Below are 18,102 nucleotides of genomic sequence, written 5' to 3' on the forward strand. Positions count from 1 at the left end.
GGATGCAGCATCATATGGTTGAGAAAGAAATGAATTTAATATAAAACGATTATTAGTGAAATGCAGTTCGGCGAGATTTGAAGCGTGCCAAGTTCGTTACGAGGTAGTGGACCAAGAAATGTTTCCTGACGTGACAGCTGCTTAGTGTACAACAAGCATGACAATGAAGTATAGAGACCTGGGACTATTTAAGGCATGCATTTGTTCCAGTGTGGTCGCGAAAGCAAACGACGTTATGGCACTGAAATCCCAGTAGTCTTCCCTGAAGCAGTCGCCTTCAAGCCGCATTAGACTACACGTTTTGAGTGGTTAGCTTCTTCGGGCTTTCGTAGGATGGAGCTCTGGAAAGTCTCTGTAAGAACTATTTCTTTACCTCTTTGCGCCGAAGGGGGCGTTTATTTGGCAGATAGGGCATGTTCGTTTTCTAAAGCGTTGGTCACAGAATACAACATGAATTTCCCTCCACTCCTATCAGCATCAACCCAATGCATCGAGAATGAGGCACTCGCAGCAGAACATTTAGTGTTTTTATTTACATGATAATGCATACCTTTTTGGTCCGAGCAGGTTGGGCAAAATCGGAGAAAAAGATAAGACAGTAGAATTATATCATTAATGCACATAACATTGAAGCATGACTTCGGACATGTATAAGCCATTTTAATTTCATCTCTTTAGCAAACATATAGCGAAATACAGCTGGTTGAAGACTCTCTTAAAGAGGTATTCACACGGGGGAGCCTTTCGGAGAGGGCCTGCGAGCGCAACGCCGGCCGGCGGAACACCCTCCCTCGCTCCCGCATTCACACGGGCGACGAAGTAGACAAGAGAGGTTCGGCGATCGCCGAGGAGAGCGGTGTCTGTATTGTCAGTGCCAATTTCGAATTTTTTAATGATAAATACCTCCACGGCCAGTGAATTCTAATCATTGATTGTTCCTGGGAAAATGAGAAATTCCGTGGATGTCGCTTCTGCTAAATTGGGGCGATAAGCCATAACTTTAAGTGTCTTCTTTTTCGAGTTAACGAAGGTATAGCCTAAATTGTTGCCGAGATTCTGCCGTTTCCGTCCTTCAGAAGCGTAAAACTCCTAATTTTACTATCTTTCACCGGGTACAGAGCTCTTTTCTTTTGGTTTGTTATGAGAAGCTACGAAGAATCAGAATTTCGGCCTTTGTTACAAATAAAGCAGACAGCTCGCCTTTAAACATTTTCTACCCGTGCGATGTCTTTTTGGTGTTAGTCTCACACCCATTCAACGTATTTAAGCTTTGGCCGATTAACAGATTCATAAGCTTTTCTTTTTTTTTTTCAGGCTGCTCGGCGCACCTTTTAACTTGTCTTAAAAACCGGTTATTATTGTTGTTGTTTTTTCATTGTGCATTTATTTACAAAGCAGGTATTGTCACATCAGTTGGCTGCTTATTAATAACAACGCCTATACACGCGTATGTTTTTACTGCAGTCGCAGGCATATTATTTAGAGTGTAAAGTTCAAAGGCATCTTCTGTTTTGTAATGAGCATGAATACTGTTTGCCAACGTTAAATTAGATTCCCATTTGTTACACCAACAGGCAACATCGCCTAAGGTTGTATTTAGCCGTGCAATTGGTCTCAACAACAGTGCCTTTTCCTAAATAACGTACAATCACAGGCAAATTGGATGACATAACATTTTTATAAAAGAAACCTAGTCGTTTATATATACCAAAAACGATAAAAGATCACACTATGTTGGGGCACACTGCAACTAATAAGTGGTGGGGAAGAATATCCGTCAATCTCTACACGCTGTGTTTTCTGTTTTAGGCAAGCAGCGATCCAATTTATTAATGGCGCTGGCACTCCAGTGCTCTCAAGCTTCAGAAGTAGTTTGCTGTGAGCAGCTTTATCGAAAGTCTTGCTGAAATTGATATATCACGTCATTTCGACAGCAGTTTTCTACTACTGAACTAAAGGTTTGATTGGCTGTAATTATTTGCGCAGCCATTTAAAATGTTTCTGAAACGGTTCTGGCATGGAGTAAAAGCTGCATTTGTATTTTAAATCTCCATTATATGATTTACTTAAGTAAACCTCTCTGACCAGCCACATGTTAGTAGATAAATCCATCATTAGTGTTCCTATGTTTTTTTTACTTTGGAGACCAATTTCTTTGAGGCACTTAATACGTTTCTTTATGTCGATAATATATCGGCTGATGTAAGGATTTATCTTCTTCAGGTGTATTTTTGTTTGAAATAAAGTTTTGAATCCAGTCGTGGCAGCGTTCCTTGAATTTGTGAAATACTTTTGACACATTTTTTTGCTGAAACCTGTTCCAAACCTGTTCCAAAGTATTCGAGTTCAGATTCTTTCCTTGCATTTGAACAGTATTTTATGCATGTTTGATTGCATCCTTCTAAGTACTTTTTTTGGTAGAAGGAAATATACAGCCACAATTTTGTGGTCCAATTCCCTCATGAACTCTGCACTAACAAAATTGTTTATAAACACGAGGTTTCGAGGTTAATATAGAATTGGCAGAGCCTCTTAGGGTAGTGGGCTGCATGACAATTTGTTTCAGGTTATGCGTAAACACATTGCAAAGAAAGTCTGGCTCAAAAGTGGATTTCAGATTTTTATTGTGCAAATCAATTCTAGTAGTATTGAAGTCATGGCAAGATATATGTTGTTCTTGCCGAACAAAGACACATGGTGCGCAGCTGGCGCAGGCAACCAGGGTCCGATTTTGGAAGTTGAAAGAATGCGCCTAAGTATGAAAGGGCGGCTTTGGTAGATTATCTTCAGGAACAAACTTTCATCGCTTTCAGTCTGGTCTATGAGTGTAGGCGTAATGTTTCTTCTCGGCAGCACTGCGCCGACGTCCGCCCCTTCCACTCCCCCTTGCCATGCATAGATGCCGTGCCCCTGCCATGCAATGCATAGCAAGTTTTTAGTTACGATGGCTACTTGCAGGGTGTGCGTAAGTAAAGCTATTTCAAGGGCTTCAGTTCTATTAACTGTGATTTCCGTATTGTTACTTAGAATAATGAAAGGAGGAGGTCGGTGACCTTAGAAGTAATGCGTCAGTCTGAGGCGTCGGTGCCCGGCGGAGAATCCGTTTCCTTGTAGCATCAATCCATATATATGTCTATTATCAACTATGAGTTTGTCGTCTATAAAGTTTCCTTAGCGCAAATTTTTTCTCAGTGAATACAGATTCCTTGAGTAGCTTACACCTTCTAGATGTTCCTTCAGAATAGTCATTCGTGTTGAAACATTTTGATTCTTTTAACTTGCTTACGTGTGCAAATATACTTTTCTAGAGAAACCAGGAGAACCGCGATTATAGCATGACGGTATCTAAATTAAGCGAGCCTAAAGTTGCAATTGCTTGTTGTTGCCATTGTGCCCTGTTGTTGCGACACTAGACGAACTGTCAATACGTTCTGTCAATATGTTTGACGGCAAGGCAACGACTGACACAAACCGCAAGCGCCTGAAGCGGAGGCGAAGCGCACGAACTTTCTAGGTTTTTTTTCTTCGCGCCACCGCTCTCTCCCGAAGACGTCATCATGCCGTCGCCCTCTCCCATAACGTCACGCTGCGAATAGAATGCGTAATGAAGCCAGCGACGACGGTCACCATGGCGTGACGTCACCAAGAGTGCAGCCCTTTTTGACCCGGTGTTCAGCAAATGTCCTAATTATTGGTTAATGATAATCCAACGTTTTTGTTTTGTTTTTTTGCCACGATTTCGATGATGTCCATACGCAATTAGCACGTACAACGCTATTTGGACATCTAATTGGCCTTTCTCTCTAATTAATAACTCCACATTCAACAAACTCGGCGCGCAGCGACATTTTGTCATCCTCTACCTCACAAATCGTTCTTTTACTCCTGAATATTTAATTAACGAGACAGGGCCTAAGGAGATGTTTTGCACCCATTTCCAACTGCCTCGAAATCGCGAACATTATCAAGACAAGCTTCCTCTTTAAAATGCAGTGCTTTCTTTAACCTTGTCGCCTGGGCCTTGCTTCCCGTTTCGAGTGGTCAGCCTCTTCAGCTGTTTAATTGACCCACCTATCTCGCCCTCTTCTTTTCCTTCCTCTTCCCGGTTAGGGGGAGGGCACCTCATCTCTTCCATCAAATTGAGATTTTGCGTATTTTCCCTAAAGTCAGAATAATGACGTTAAAATGCTAAGCAACAATTCCTCTATCAGCTCTATACCAGACCTCAGACATAGCACACCCTTTATCAATATTCTAGACGTAAGCTTTAAAATGTTCGACAGTTATCATTCCCTCGGCGAATGATGCTTATAAAAAGATTTTGCACTCCTCTGAGAAGCGATGTTTACAGATTGAGGTCATACTAAAGTTGAAAAATCAATCTTATTATCGCTGAAAAAGGAAGCACCTTTTAGTGAGCATGAATCTCCAAAAAGCTCCAGCTTCAGCAAGATAATACTGCTTTTCAGGGGCGTGCTGCATTGCGTGATGAAAACCGCGCCATTGATGCAGTTATCGATAGAAAGCCTAAGCATTCATTGGACTCCATCAAAGGCGTAGTGTTATCGCAGGGCTCACAAATCTTGCCTGTATAGGGGGTATTCAAATGATGTCACGGGACCAATTTTTTTGGTTCAATGCACTGCTTCAGTAGTGCAAACGGGAGTAGGAAATGATAGCGTGATTAGATAATTCGATGCACTTGGAACCTTTCAATTGTTTCAAGAACGACGAAATGGCCGTCACTGTCGTGAAGTTGCATACTCCCACTACGTCCCACCGCTAACCTCCGCTACTCAGTGTTCTCTTCCCCTCAATAACAAGATGTGGTAGCTGCGTTCCACTTCAAACAAAAAGCTGTACGCGCTTGTTTACTAAGGGAACAAGAAATGACGTGGAGGACTACTGGTATTCCCTTTGATTGTGCGCCAAAATGCTGTCAGCGAGCAAGTGTGTAAGCACTCCACGGGGGTCAGCGAACACTAATAAATGCTGTTTTTAGGAGCGCAGATATATCAGTGTATTTGGCGACACCGACACAGCCAAGTATGTTGGGAAAGAAAGCCTATTTTCTAAACAGGATTAAGGCAGTGTAGTCTAGAAAAAAGTATGTGTGTTCGTGATGACTCATGTGTTTGGGCCGCAAATTTATGTTGATATGATGGTGAAGCGCGCAAATACTTGTGTTTATATTTTTAACATAACATAATTGCTTTGCTAAAATAATTTATGTACAGGAAAAAACAATAATCCTGCGTTTTTGCCTTTCCTCTTTTTCAGGCATGACATCGATGGAATTGTTACGAATTATCCTAGGAATGTTTTTAAAGTCCTCATGGAACAAGAATTTGTGAGTAGGCTTAGGTTCGCAAAAAGAAGGGATGATCCCTGGAAACGTCTATCCTAAGAGAACTAAGACATAACCTGCGGGAGATACGTTGCTGCCTCTCGTTTTTCATGTTTTAATCCCGAGGAATGACAGTTTGTACAAAGTGTACGTCCGTTCGCCAGTTTTTTCATCAGCATAGCTGGTGGAACCTCCTCCCCATAACATCAAATGTCATGGCATACTCATTTATAATGTTTGTTTTCCCGCAAGTAAATCGGTTATTTCCCCCACCAAAAATTATGTCAATAGCTAGGCATGGGCTCAATAGGTGACTACGTAATGAGCAAAGTTTACAATAGGATATATCGGCAACAATTGTGGCACTACTACTAAATCTAATATGGTACGATAAAAGAAAAGTGGCAAGAAATGTTATATTCCGGACATATTTGAACCCCGCAAAATGCATTTCTTCCCATTATTCAGTACTAATCAAATAATATAAGTCATCATTTGAAGATTGTGAAGCTGGTCATTTTCGCTAATCGAATGAATTCAAGTCGCGAAAATAGGTCACTGACGCAGTGCGCACGTATTCTGCAAAACAACCAAGCTCAAGTGAACGGTCTGATGTGCTTATGATGTCAGACATAATGAAGCAATAAATATTCTATAATACTATCCATGGTTTCAAAAGTGTCGGAAAAGTGCACTGCACGCTTCGTTTCAAAGCAGTGTGGAACTGCTGATGCCGCGTACACAAGAAGTTTCAACGAGCAAGCATGCTCTTTGGATGTGCTGCTGTTGTGGTTCAGAGTGGCGTGTCAATGCATGGAATCGATCCTAAAATCACTCATGAAGTTGTTGCCGTCAACACATTTCACTTTACAGCCACAATGTGATCTGTATACCTTAAACCAAACGTAACGTTCACACTTCACATTTTATACCTACCTTTATAACGGAGCCATATTAGTAGGTTACTTCAACGTTCCCTCCACTACTTAGGGAAGTGAACAAGTACAAAGTTGAGGCCATATTTTACAACATTACTTTATGAAATAACTTCAACTAATTCATACAGGAAAGGACATCAATGTTTTCCGAGCATGGCAGGAATAAGAAGCTTACATTTAGTGCACATAGTAAGCAGAAGAATGGGCAAAGCAGTGCTATGGTACCCCCCCAAAAACGACCGAATGATTTCACTTCAGATCCAAGGTCAACCTTTCAACATAACAGTTATCAAAGCGGAATGTGGTAGACCACATTCTTTCTGCAGGTGGTGAACTTTTTCTTATGCACAACGAAAACTATCACGAGCTACACTGTCGAGCCCCTTTTTAACTCTTGCGCACAAGGCTCCTCGCTGTAAATACGTCAACGACGTACCTTGCGTTCCGCTCAATTGTGGCCGTTGCTACTACGGGCAGACAGGCAGATGTCTAAATGTGCGCCTGACGGAGCACTCTAATTCTCTGAGAGGGAAGGAGAGTTCTAATCTGTCGCTACATGAGCAATCCCGAGAGTGTAAGTCGGAGCATGACCCGTCCCTTTGTGCGCCTGATTTCAATAATACGGGTGTAGTTTACAGCAATGGTCATCAACTCTATAGAGAGTTGGTTGAAGCATTTTACATAGCTAAAGCCGAGGACAAGTGCGTGGCTAAGGCGTCGGTTAGCCTTCATTGTAAGGAATTTGATCTATAAGAAAAGTCGTTGATTAGGCCTTGACTTTGAATTGGGTTTGAATTTTCTTCATCTCTTCCCAATTTCCTGCCATTTCACCGGTTGGGTTGTGCGCGTGCTTTTCGGAAAGAGTCTTCGTCGTTTTCTTCTGATCATTAAACATTCAGTTGCAAGTCCAGCCTTGTCCTGTCCTCTTCTTTCCTGTGTCTCGTCCTTTGGCTGGTTAAGTATCAGCCTCGGTATGTCTCACATACATGAACAGGGAAACTGCAGACTTTTCTTGTCTGCAAAGTACAAACTATGCATAATGCAAAACAAGCCCAAGAAAACAGCCAGAATATAATTTTTAACAACCGTATTCTGCAGAAAATGTGGCATCGGTGTTGTGACCAAGCATATACAAGGATGCCTCTAGCAAGCGCTAGCTGGCAGGTAAAAGGCCGGACATAGATTGATCGATAGTTGTGTGCCGTCACAAGACCGTATGACATCCCGAAGTTGGCGGGACTTAGACTCGGGCAGCTCTTGTGAGGTGGCGATCAAACCCGGGACACTGTACGCTATGTAGGATATATCAGGGGCACAAATTAGGCGAGTAGTGCTTCAAGGAATATCCCAGTGCGTGAGCGAGAGCGTAAAATAAAAGGGAGACGCAGGCGGTGGCCGTTAACAAGGTCACGTCGGGCCCTTAAAGGCGAGATAGGCATGCACAAATTATGCATGTAGAAATGTCACATGATAAATTCAGTGACCTCACCCACACACCACTTGAGGTGAGGTCGTCGATACAAGGTGCGACCTGAAGGATGGCTATGGGGGAAAATAGAGAGTGGTTAAAATGCACATATAAAGAAAAATTTCTCTTAATTTTTTTTACCTGAGTATATCTCAAAATTACAATATTTGGAGAGCTGCGCATGAATTAAACGTAAGTACAGACAAATAGATAACCAGCGTATAAATAAAACCTCTATTCATGGATTCTTCTTGCGCAATCTTCATTGCACACTAGAAACAAGCTTCCATGTGACAGCCAGTCCGAACAAGCCATTACAACGAAGGCTGAAAGAGTACCCACCTCATTTGTAAAACGGGCACTGCTAGCGTGTTGCCTCTCAGCTTTTCCACTCTCTCAGTTGTTTAGAAATGACCATGCACTAACAAACCCAAGTGCATGATCACCAAATATGGCTAACGTTATACACCTCAAACTAAGAAAATAGAGACAAAGATATTAAGAAATTCCCTTGGGAACACAGCAAGTGCGGCTAGTAGAAATACGAAAGGGAACACGGGAGCACGTGGCATCTGCGGTTTGCAAAGCGCTGCCTCAAACCAAAGACGAGAATGGGTGGCATCAAGGGTATGCTCGGAAAGAGCAGCCGACCAAGCTTCCTTTGGATGCGTGTTTACCACTGGTTCTTATCACCTGTCGGTGACAGCGCATTTGAAAGAGTGGAGGCCGCGAGCTCCTGTGTTCCCTTCCATATTGCTTCTAGCTGTACTGGCAAAGAGCAATGTGCTGTGGCCTGGCCGATTCCTATGACTATCAGCTTTTTTTTTTCAGAGGTCTGCTTTCACGCGGCAGTTTATTGATTTGTTTGCAGAGCCCTCTTTGCGTGCAGAGCCCTCTTTTTCACAAGGTCTTCATCAGAAGAGCAACTCTGTTCTTTAGTGGAGTCGAGCTTTCTGGCAAAGTTCCCTTGCTTTGTCTTTTTTTTTCTTTTTGGCTCTGCTCAAATGAAAACTACAAAAAAACCTTCGGTATCGCTGCTACCAGATTACTGAACATGCCTGTGCATGCTACATTACAAAAATTTTCCACAAGAACGTAATCCCAACGGAAGGCACAAAATGCAGAAACCTCTATCTCTACTCAACATTCTCTCTACTGGCATGCAAACATGTAACCAGTGGTAGCACTACCTTACAGCATGTCCAACTTAAAAGTAAATGCAATATATGCATTAAAACAAATACAACCACATGATAAACTCTACTGCATTGCTCCACGTAAGATGTTCCAGAGAACCAGAAGAAAAGAACAAAAATTGGCTCGTTTTTAACGTTTGGACACCATAGTAGATCGCCACCAGCGAAAAATCATCTTTTCTGCTACTTGGTTTTAATCTTAATGTTAAACTGCAAATAATAAGTGACATCCTGATTATAAAAGCATGACAACTGCTTTTTTTATTTTTTTTACTTTTCATAAAAAATAACTAAATTTTTCTCTATTGCCAAATTATTCTGGAACTTCCAAGTATTTCTGTAGGGTCAAATGACCAAAGCGCCGAGGGAACATTAGCTTCCAGGCCAGGCTTCAGCTTGACTTATAGCAGTGTTTTATCAGGATGAAAATCTACCAGCATTGACGTATACTGGATTACCAGATCCTGGCTCTCCAGGTACAGTGACCTCGACCCCATATACCACTTCATCTATAGAGTAGATACCAGGTAGGCTGGTATGTGTTCAGGCTAGTATATCTGCACTATGCTAGATGCCGGTATTTTTAGGCTAGACTACATACGTACTAGATAATGTTTTCCAGGGTGATTGCAAATCCACTTAAAGTGCCTGTTTCTTACTTTGATTTTTTTTCATAAGCAATGAAAATCCGGATGTAAAACTAACTTCCATTCACGTAATATGTGCTGATGGTTGGTTACCAGTTTGCTACCAGCATTCACAAGGCTGGAAAATTGAGCTATGCTCGAATGAACTGCAACTTTCGCTTTTCGACTAAAACGGTCACACAAACTTTGCGAGTCACAAATGTCAACAGGCCTTCAGGTATTCACCATGTGCTAACCTTATCCATAGCTGCGGATGCGGGTGGCGCTGGTGAACACGCTGAAGGTTAAGTTAGAAGCAACATTAATACCCAATAATGTAGAAGACAGAACAGCTGATCTGAACATCAGATCTGATTCTCCCACACAGCTGATGGTAGAAAATGACATCCCGCTCCTTTCAGTCCGCCGCAAAATCAACAGAATTTTGTTTCTTCGTAAGATTCTGTCACAGGAAGTTAATATTCCATTACCTAATTTTGTCCAACCTTCTACTGCCAGACGAACACGACACACTAGTGAACATATGCTGCAACCTGTCTTTGCCCGAACAAATTCATTTAAGTACAGTTTTTTCCCACGGACCATCTCTGATTGGAATTTTCTTCCAGAATTTCTTTTCCAAAGCAGTAATTTTAACAAGGCACTGGAAGGTCATTTGTTTGGTTAGGCTGCTCAACTTTTCAGTACTTTATATCTGTTTCCTTTGTTCATGCCGAATTGTGCTGTGTGTTATTGCCTATTTTTATTTGTTAGACTGTCAAATTGTTTAATAATTACGTATTACTATTATGATTCTGTTTTTCTGGCCGAATTGTAGTGTGTATTGCATTTTTTGTTTTTTCTGTGTGTGATTGTTACCTGGTATGCCCCTCATGCTTGGGCCATAAGCCCTGCAGTATTATGAAATAAATAAATAAATAAATAAAAATACTCAAGCATTGAAGGACACCGTACTGGAGAGCTCCGCACATTTTGAAAACCTGGTTTTCTTTAACATAGAGCGACAATGCACAGTACATGGGTGCCCTCTTTTTAGTCTCCATTGAAAAGCATAAAACCCACATCCCCGGGAGCAGCACCCCTTTCATAACCACTGAGCCGCAGGTGCAACTCAATTGCGGGCTTTTAGATTCATGAAAGGAATAGCAGTCGCATTATTTGAAGACAGTTCACACATTCTCTATAATTTTGGACAACTGCATGAACTTTGACTGCACATAGAAGTACCTTTTGTTCCTACGCGTATGTAACAACACCTGTGCCACTATGGTTATGATTGATGCATTCAGCTCTTTACACAGAATGCAAGAGCATTACAAAACATGAACCGACTCATTGCATGCCTAATCCTGGATTAATGGGAAATTATGTCACTAACGTGAGCGCCATCTGTACTGAATACATCAGCAGCTTCCTCGGAGCAAGCAACGTCGTTGAAGATCTACTTCGGCCATCAGGTCCGCAGCTTACTGAGTTTCCTCGCCAGCTCCTCTGTCGTTGCTTCACCACAAGAATCTTACTTAAGCATAATGGCATATATGAAACACTATAACGGCAGCACAGCAAGGCACGATTAGCATAGAAAAAACGAATATTATTTAAAGTACGTCTTTATGCAAACCTCTCATCAAACACGCTGGAGCAGACAGCCGTACCACGACTGACGCCTGGTTGATTCGTCTGGGCAAATCCTATCTGTGTCGTTTGCAGATGACAGCATAACGGGTTCACTTCGCAGGCCGCAGTCGGCAACGTAAGAATGCGCTGATCACAACGTAACCTTTTGCCACAATAAGCTCGATCGCGGGTTTAGCGGTTTTAAAACTTTTGCTAGTAGCTGTGCGCGTGTGCTTTCCGCAAAGTTGCGCAATGCGGCAGCAAAAGCAATTCACAACCCCCCCCCCCCCCCTTTCCAAAAAAAAAAAATGTGTAGAAACGCAGCTGCCTGTCGTTCTGAATAAAAGCATTGCTGTCGCTTACCGGCCAGTTCTTCGATATCGGCAGGGATACAAATCTTCATCTGCACAATCTGAGGCATCCCTCCATCGTCAATATAATTATTTTTTGCTGTGTCGTTCATTGATCATGATATGCAACGTACCCAAACAATGGTACTGACTGCGGCTCCACCGCCATAATTTACACAAAGCAGCAATGGTTGCCTTTGTATGCAAATGGCACGACCTTCTCTATAAACTCATAGCAAGTGGTATGCTCCCACTTGTATACTGCTGCCGATCAAATCTTACAGCATCCTGCTCAAGGGCGGTCCCTTGCTGCTGTCACGTGCCTCTACGTCACCACAAGCACACAGTCAGCGGCGGCTTTAGCGGCAGAGCCAGCGTACGACAGCGGAGTGCCGTTGTCGTCTGCTTCTGCAATGCGCGTTGCTGCGCAGCCTTTCTGGTTTTTTCTCTTTTTTGCGGTAGTTTTTACAGACTACAAGTGCGTCTTGAGGACCTTCGTTATATTTAGATTCGGTCAAGGAAAAAATTGAAATAATTAAACGTAATTTTGGCTCAAGGCCAGCTTTGATAATTTTTTTTTCATGGTGGCATTTAAACTAGAGATACGCGGAGTGCGATATTTTAACGCATACACTTAACAGCTGTTTTACTGACCAGAGCACTGGAAATGAATATGTCCCAAGTCCGCTTTTAAAGATTTCTGCTCTTTGTGTGCAACAGACACGCAAGTACACACAGGCGTTCGCTAATGGGCCCTTACCTTTACTCTGTGCAGTCATTTTTAAAACTTCAAGGTTACGGACATGCAGGTTCTTTTATTATACTAGCGGCCTTGGACCCCCGATGTTGCACTGCAAGGACTGCTTGCTTGCCACCTTTGCCCCCGGAAAGCCGGCGGCCCAAAGAACCGTTGTGGCTGGCACGTCGTCGCATTATTTTCAATTTTGCATTCATGGTGAAGCTAACTTTAGTTTTTAAGCGCACAATTACATTAGATGGGCAGAACAATTATTATTTCCTCGCCTTTGCACTGCATTTTAACTATAGCGCCCTTTATAGAAATAGGAATAGGAATGGAGGGGGGGGGGGCACTTGGTGGAACCTTGACTCCCCCTAATGTAGAACCCTGCGCAAGAACAGATGTGTAGATGTGTGCATGGCGCCTTTGAGTGTGAAGCACTATTCAGAATGTCGTCTTAGGAACTGTTTTTAAACATGCAAAAGGATGTACACTGAGAAACAATTTTTTTGTATATGAAATTATATTTTCTAATTTGTGGGGTATAGAGGCAGAATGAGCAATTATTAAAAAACGTGTTTGAAAAGAAAGACATATTGAAACAGCAAAAAATAAGCTAGCAATACACATAAGAGAGCAAAAAACACATCTGCAAATTGGCACCTGATGCACACAATTAAACTTTACAAGAGGCCCAGGCTGAACTCAGTTGTTCACTGGGAAACATTTCGAAATCTGGAGGAGCATGCAACAACAAAACAAATTAAAAAACGATATGATAATTATGATAGAAATCAGCAAAATGCTGATACTGAGCTAGTTTTTTTTTGTACCATAATTATTGCTAATTAGGCTAGGGGCGCATTCGCGTAAGGGTCTGAATGAGGAGCACATTTTCTTTGGTGAGCCCTTATGGAAAGCACGAAACATTCGGAGCCTGGAGTAGTCTGAACTAAATTTTTATTTTAAGCAGTATTTCAGCTCGATGGCAATGATTCATTTCTAGAATTCTTCTATAATAGTCATTTTCAATGCTTCAGCCGCAGAACTAGTAGAGGGCGCTGGTTCAAACACTTCGTCCTTAGAATGTTGTACAGTGTTCATTTCAGCAGCATTGCCCTTGTTAAGAATTTTACAGGATTTTATCAGCCTTTAAAGCACTGCCAAAGTCACGAAGTATATTATTTTATGCATACTGTGGGCAAAACTCCAGAAGAAGAAAGTCTTGAGCTAAAAGCCAGCCAAAATCATATGGCGATAACAGACAATTTCAGAAATTTGCATGATGACACCTGTTGCAGTTCTTCCCTTTTCATTCTGGAAAGAAAACGGTAGAGAGCTTAAACCAGTAGATCATTTAAAGCCAATATATGAATGAAAAACAAAGGCAACACGTCATACTTACCGTGACAATGTTTCTTTACAGACAGCATGTTTCATATGGCAAGGCTCCCACAGTTGCTGACAACTTCTGCGTCGCCAAAGTGTTGATGATGTGGTGTGCCTCACATTCAGGCAGCACCCCTTCGATGGCAGATAATCACTGGTGCAAAATCAGTGCGATAATACAAGCACAGCAGCTTGACTGCGGGAGTTATACAGCAAAGGATCCTAAATGCGGGGAAATTAAGTCTGCAGTAAATCACCGCTTCTAAAATATCACGATAACGGCACACCATGGCTCTTATCCGTTTAGTTTACCGGTTACCTGTACACCCGCTATTGAAAGCTGTCTCAGAAAATGGAGTACTCGGGCTGCTCCTTCAGAAGCATCGGCAATATGCGTAGAACACTAATCACGAAGCAATCTGTCAACCGAAATTCTGTCATAGCACTAAGGAAGACTATGAACAAGGAAAAGTTATACAAACACTTTTTGTGTCTCCTTCCACTTTTTCGAGATGTTCTTCTCGGAGACTGATTTTTTGCATACCGTCGACCCTTGGCCAGCTCCAAGTACCTGCCTCCGTAGTGATTTATAAATGCCAACAACTTCGGTAGCAAATTTATGCCTGTCATTGCGGTGAACTCCTCACAAAGCTTGAATGAGAAAACTTTTCACTGAATTACTGAACTCAATATATTTTATCGATAATGTTAAAACATAAATCCAGACACAAGAGAAGACATCTGACAGAAGTCGGTTTAGGGAAATTTACCTTAAGGTACAGGTGAATAACCCCAACAAAGTTATTTAACAGGAAAACACTACGTTTCGAAGAGGACTTGGCTTCTTCTTGGTGTGACTCTAGGCGAGGCGCAGCTTGGTTTTTTAAGCGCTTGCATTGACTACCTCCGTGTCAATCGCCGCAAACCATAGATGTATGAAGAGAGAAGGGTCCCCAGAGAGCGATTAATGTGGCCAGTTGCTTGCTGAATATGCCACGACTCAGGTAAAAGCCTCCTGCGCATATCAGTGTCATTGCCTTTTATAACCGTTCTATTGAAGTCGATTTTGTGACCGCATCTCTGGCAGTGTTCGGACACCGTACTGGCTGGCTATGCATTTGTCAAACGTCCGCTCTGTGTTGCTTCATGCTCTCCTCGAAGTTTTATTGCGAAAGCAACACTACTCTAGGTTTCGGGCATTCAGCGTAGCGCGGCCGGTAGCCACGTCTTACCCACGTGACGCTGTGACGTCAACACCGCGTGACACTAGGGTGAGAGCTGCGCTATCAACTCAAGCGGTCGGCAGGAGCTGCCAACTTGGGTCTCTCGTTTCACATAGGACGGTTATGTCTGAATCTGCCTGCTGGGACCCTGGCATTCACGTTACCTCTATAGGCCACTAAGGCACGCTCATACGGCTTGGCTAACGCTGGACTTCATATGTAGGCTGCGGAAGAAGAAAAAGAAAAGAACCCTCGGTAACCCGAAGCTAATGCTTTCCCTCAATATTTGGTTCAGCAGCGTTGAACTCTTGTAATGTCTTCATTTCCCCTACATATGAAGCCGGACAAACCCATCAGGGGCTTTTTAGACCATGCTTTGAATATATTTTTTTTAGGGCGGCGGTCCTTCGGGCGAGAAAGGAGGCGTTCGATGCTGGTTGCCAGACCCTTCTCTCTTCGCACATCCATGGTTTGCGACCATTGGCACGGGGGTCTTCAACACAAGGGCTTAAAAAGCCAAGCTGCGCCTTGATTAGAATCACCATGAAGAAGGAGCCCAGTCCGTTTTAAACTGTCGTGTTTTTTGTCGAATAATTTAGATGGAGTTCTTCACCTATACCCTAAATGAGGACAGTGTGCATTCATGCGAGACAGAAATCGGAAAAGGATTAAATGTAGCATCCTGCTCACTATTTCCGCATTCGATAGTGCAGGGTGCTTTTCTATAACTTCGGCTATTGATGGCTGCGTGTCTTTCATACCTGGCTCCTTGATTTTATCGAATCAGATGGCTCCGCCTTATCAGGAGACGGCTGCTTGACCTCTCTTTTTTTCATGACCTCCACGTTTCATTTAACGGTCAGTTCATCATGCAGAATTGCTCGGTCTGGTGGGAGATTTGATGTCTGAAAAAAAAAAAAAAAGACCAATATTAAAGAGCTGCATAGTACCCAGGAATGTGGCGCAACAATCACATGAGAGGAAACACATTCCTGGGTACTATGCAGCACCAACTTCCCCTCAAGCTTTTATGTTATGAAGAACTGCAGGGCTAACAATCTAAATCTACGTAAAGAGTTACTAGCCTAACATATACTGTTTCTGACCTTTCTTTGAATTACGTTGCATCTTTTCTGTTACTAGACATACGCGACGAAGCTGTTTGCACTGCACTTCTCGCCAATCGCATTAGCCAGAACCACAGTGATCGTGCGAAACAACCCTATGCAAGGTAAGCCAAGGGAAGAACAATCTAAGGTGAGCGTTTTGCTTCTGTGTAAGCTATTCAGTAAGGAAAACGCAGTGTTGCCCCTTACCGCATGGTGTATTATATATGATACGCACCAAACTTCTCGCACCACAAGAATTGAAATAAAAAACTTAATCTATACTTAGCGGGGACCTGTATCCTGTCTAGCAACTACACCAGCGGTGGGTCCACCTCTCGAAGCTCTTTTGAGCATCATTTCTTTTTCCAAATACGAGGACGCATCGTCGCAAGGTTTGCGCACCAAGTTGGTAAGTAAATGCAATGTTTTTGCAGTCCTGACATATACTTCCGTTTCAAAAAAATTATTAGCGTAGAGAATAGCTCCTTGTCTTGATCTTGGGACATTTTGAGCGTGCAAAGCATTTTCATTGGGCCTGTATCATGTGTGATAACATTATGCAGTTAGGGGTAAATTTTGCCTGCGATAACGCGTTGGAGCTTTCTTGAAGGAAACAATACATTTCTTTTGTAATGCAGCAAGTTCGCGTGATTTACGTTTCCCAGACGCTGGGGAATAATTTTTGTATATTCCAGGTTATGGATGTGGGCACTTTTTATGGTAGAACAAGACGTGGAGTCCGGCCCATTCCAGGTGATGGAGACAGAAGCAGTGATAGTGAGCTATCGGACGACGATGGGAATAGATTTTTCCATACCAAGTACCGCCCCTGCTAGCAGACGAATCGTCTGAAACCGAGGAAGATAGTGAAGATGAAGTTCCTCTTGCAGCATCGAGCACTCGAGGCACAAAAGGACCCTTAAAAGGCGAGCCGAAGTGGACAAAAACCTGCCCTACGAAGGACCCGAAAGAAATGGAATTCACTAGTAGCATTGAGATGCCATTAGCTATCACAGGCCTTGTCGCACCTTTACAGTTTTTCAAATTTCTTTGTCCTGTTGAGGTTCCTGAGATGATTTCTGAGGAGTTTTTGCGTTACTCAAATCAGTGCCGCCCTGAAAAGCCTCATACGACGAGTGCGGAGGAAATGGAAAGATTCGTTGGCATGGCACTTTACATGTCACTAATTCAGCTGCCGAACACTCGAGACTACTGCAAATCTAGCATCGGGCACCGCAAAGTACCAGATGTAATGAGCCTCAACCGCTGGGAAGAACTAAAGCGCTTCCTGCTCTTCAATGACAATGAGAAATTTATTCCCCCTGGTGAAATCGGGCACGATAAATTGCACTAGGTAAGACAACATCTGAAGAAATTACTTGAGTAGCTGAGCATCGCTCCCAGGAAAGAAAAGCTATGCATCGACGAGCAAATCGTCCCTTTCAAAGGAAGAAGCTCATTGAAGTAATACAATCCTAAAGAAACACATCTCTGGGGCTACGAAGTCTTTGCTATCAGTGGTGTTTGGTGTTTCTGGTTTCTGCTACGACTTGGAGGTATTCAATGCTACCGCGGACAACAAGCAGCTTTCAGGGGAGCCCGACTTAGGGGCCAGCAGCAACGTTGTTGTAAGGTTGGCGCGCACGATTCCTAGGCAAAACAGTCACAAGTTGTTGTTTGACAACTGGTTTACGTCGGTTCCTCTGCAAGTCTTTTTAGAAAAGGAGGAAGTGCACTGCCTTGGCACTGTGCGTCAAAATCGTCTACATGGCTGCACAGTCCCAAAAGAAAAAAAGAAAGAGAGAGAGGAACATACGAAGAAAGGGTGTGCGATGTGTCAGGGACCAAGCTTTCAGCCGTTGCATGGCACGACAATAAGAAAGTGACTCTATAAGACTCCCAACCTTTGTTGGGAGTGAATTAGTGGGAGAAGTGAAGCGATACTTTCTAAAAGAAAAGACATACAAAATGGTGCGCTGCCCAAATGTTGTGTTGCTCTATTGCATTCATATGGGTTCGATGTTGGGCTACTACCGAATCAAAATACGGTCTAAGATGTCGTACCATCGGATCTTCTTT

The 18,102-nt window shown here is 42.8% G+C and overlaps 1 protein-coding gene across 1 annotated transcript in view; it reads left to right on the top strand.

The window, feature by feature from the left end:
- LOC146177983 (dermonecrotic toxin SPH-like) overlaps positions 1 to 5,995 on the top strand; it is a 31,055-nt gene extending 25,060 nt beyond the window's left edge. Inside the window, exon 6 of the mRNA XM_084581873.1 lies at positions 5,281 to 5,995. Coding sequence (XP_084437999.1) covers positions 5,281 to 5,407 — 127 coding nt within the window. The 3' untranslated portion in view covers positions 5,408 to 5,995. The remainder of the gene's footprint in view (positions 1 to 5,280) is intronic.
- Positions 5,996 to 18,102: the final 12,107 nt, after the last annotated feature.

Source organism: Amblyomma maculatum, chromosome 10 (assembly GCF_055883805.1).
Source record: "Amblyomma maculatum isolate TAMU_Amacu chromosome 10, ASM5588380v1, whole genome shotgun sequence".
Lineage (NCBI taxonomy): Eukaryota > Metazoa > Arthropoda > Arachnida > Ixodida > Ixodidae > Amblyomma > Amblyomma maculatum.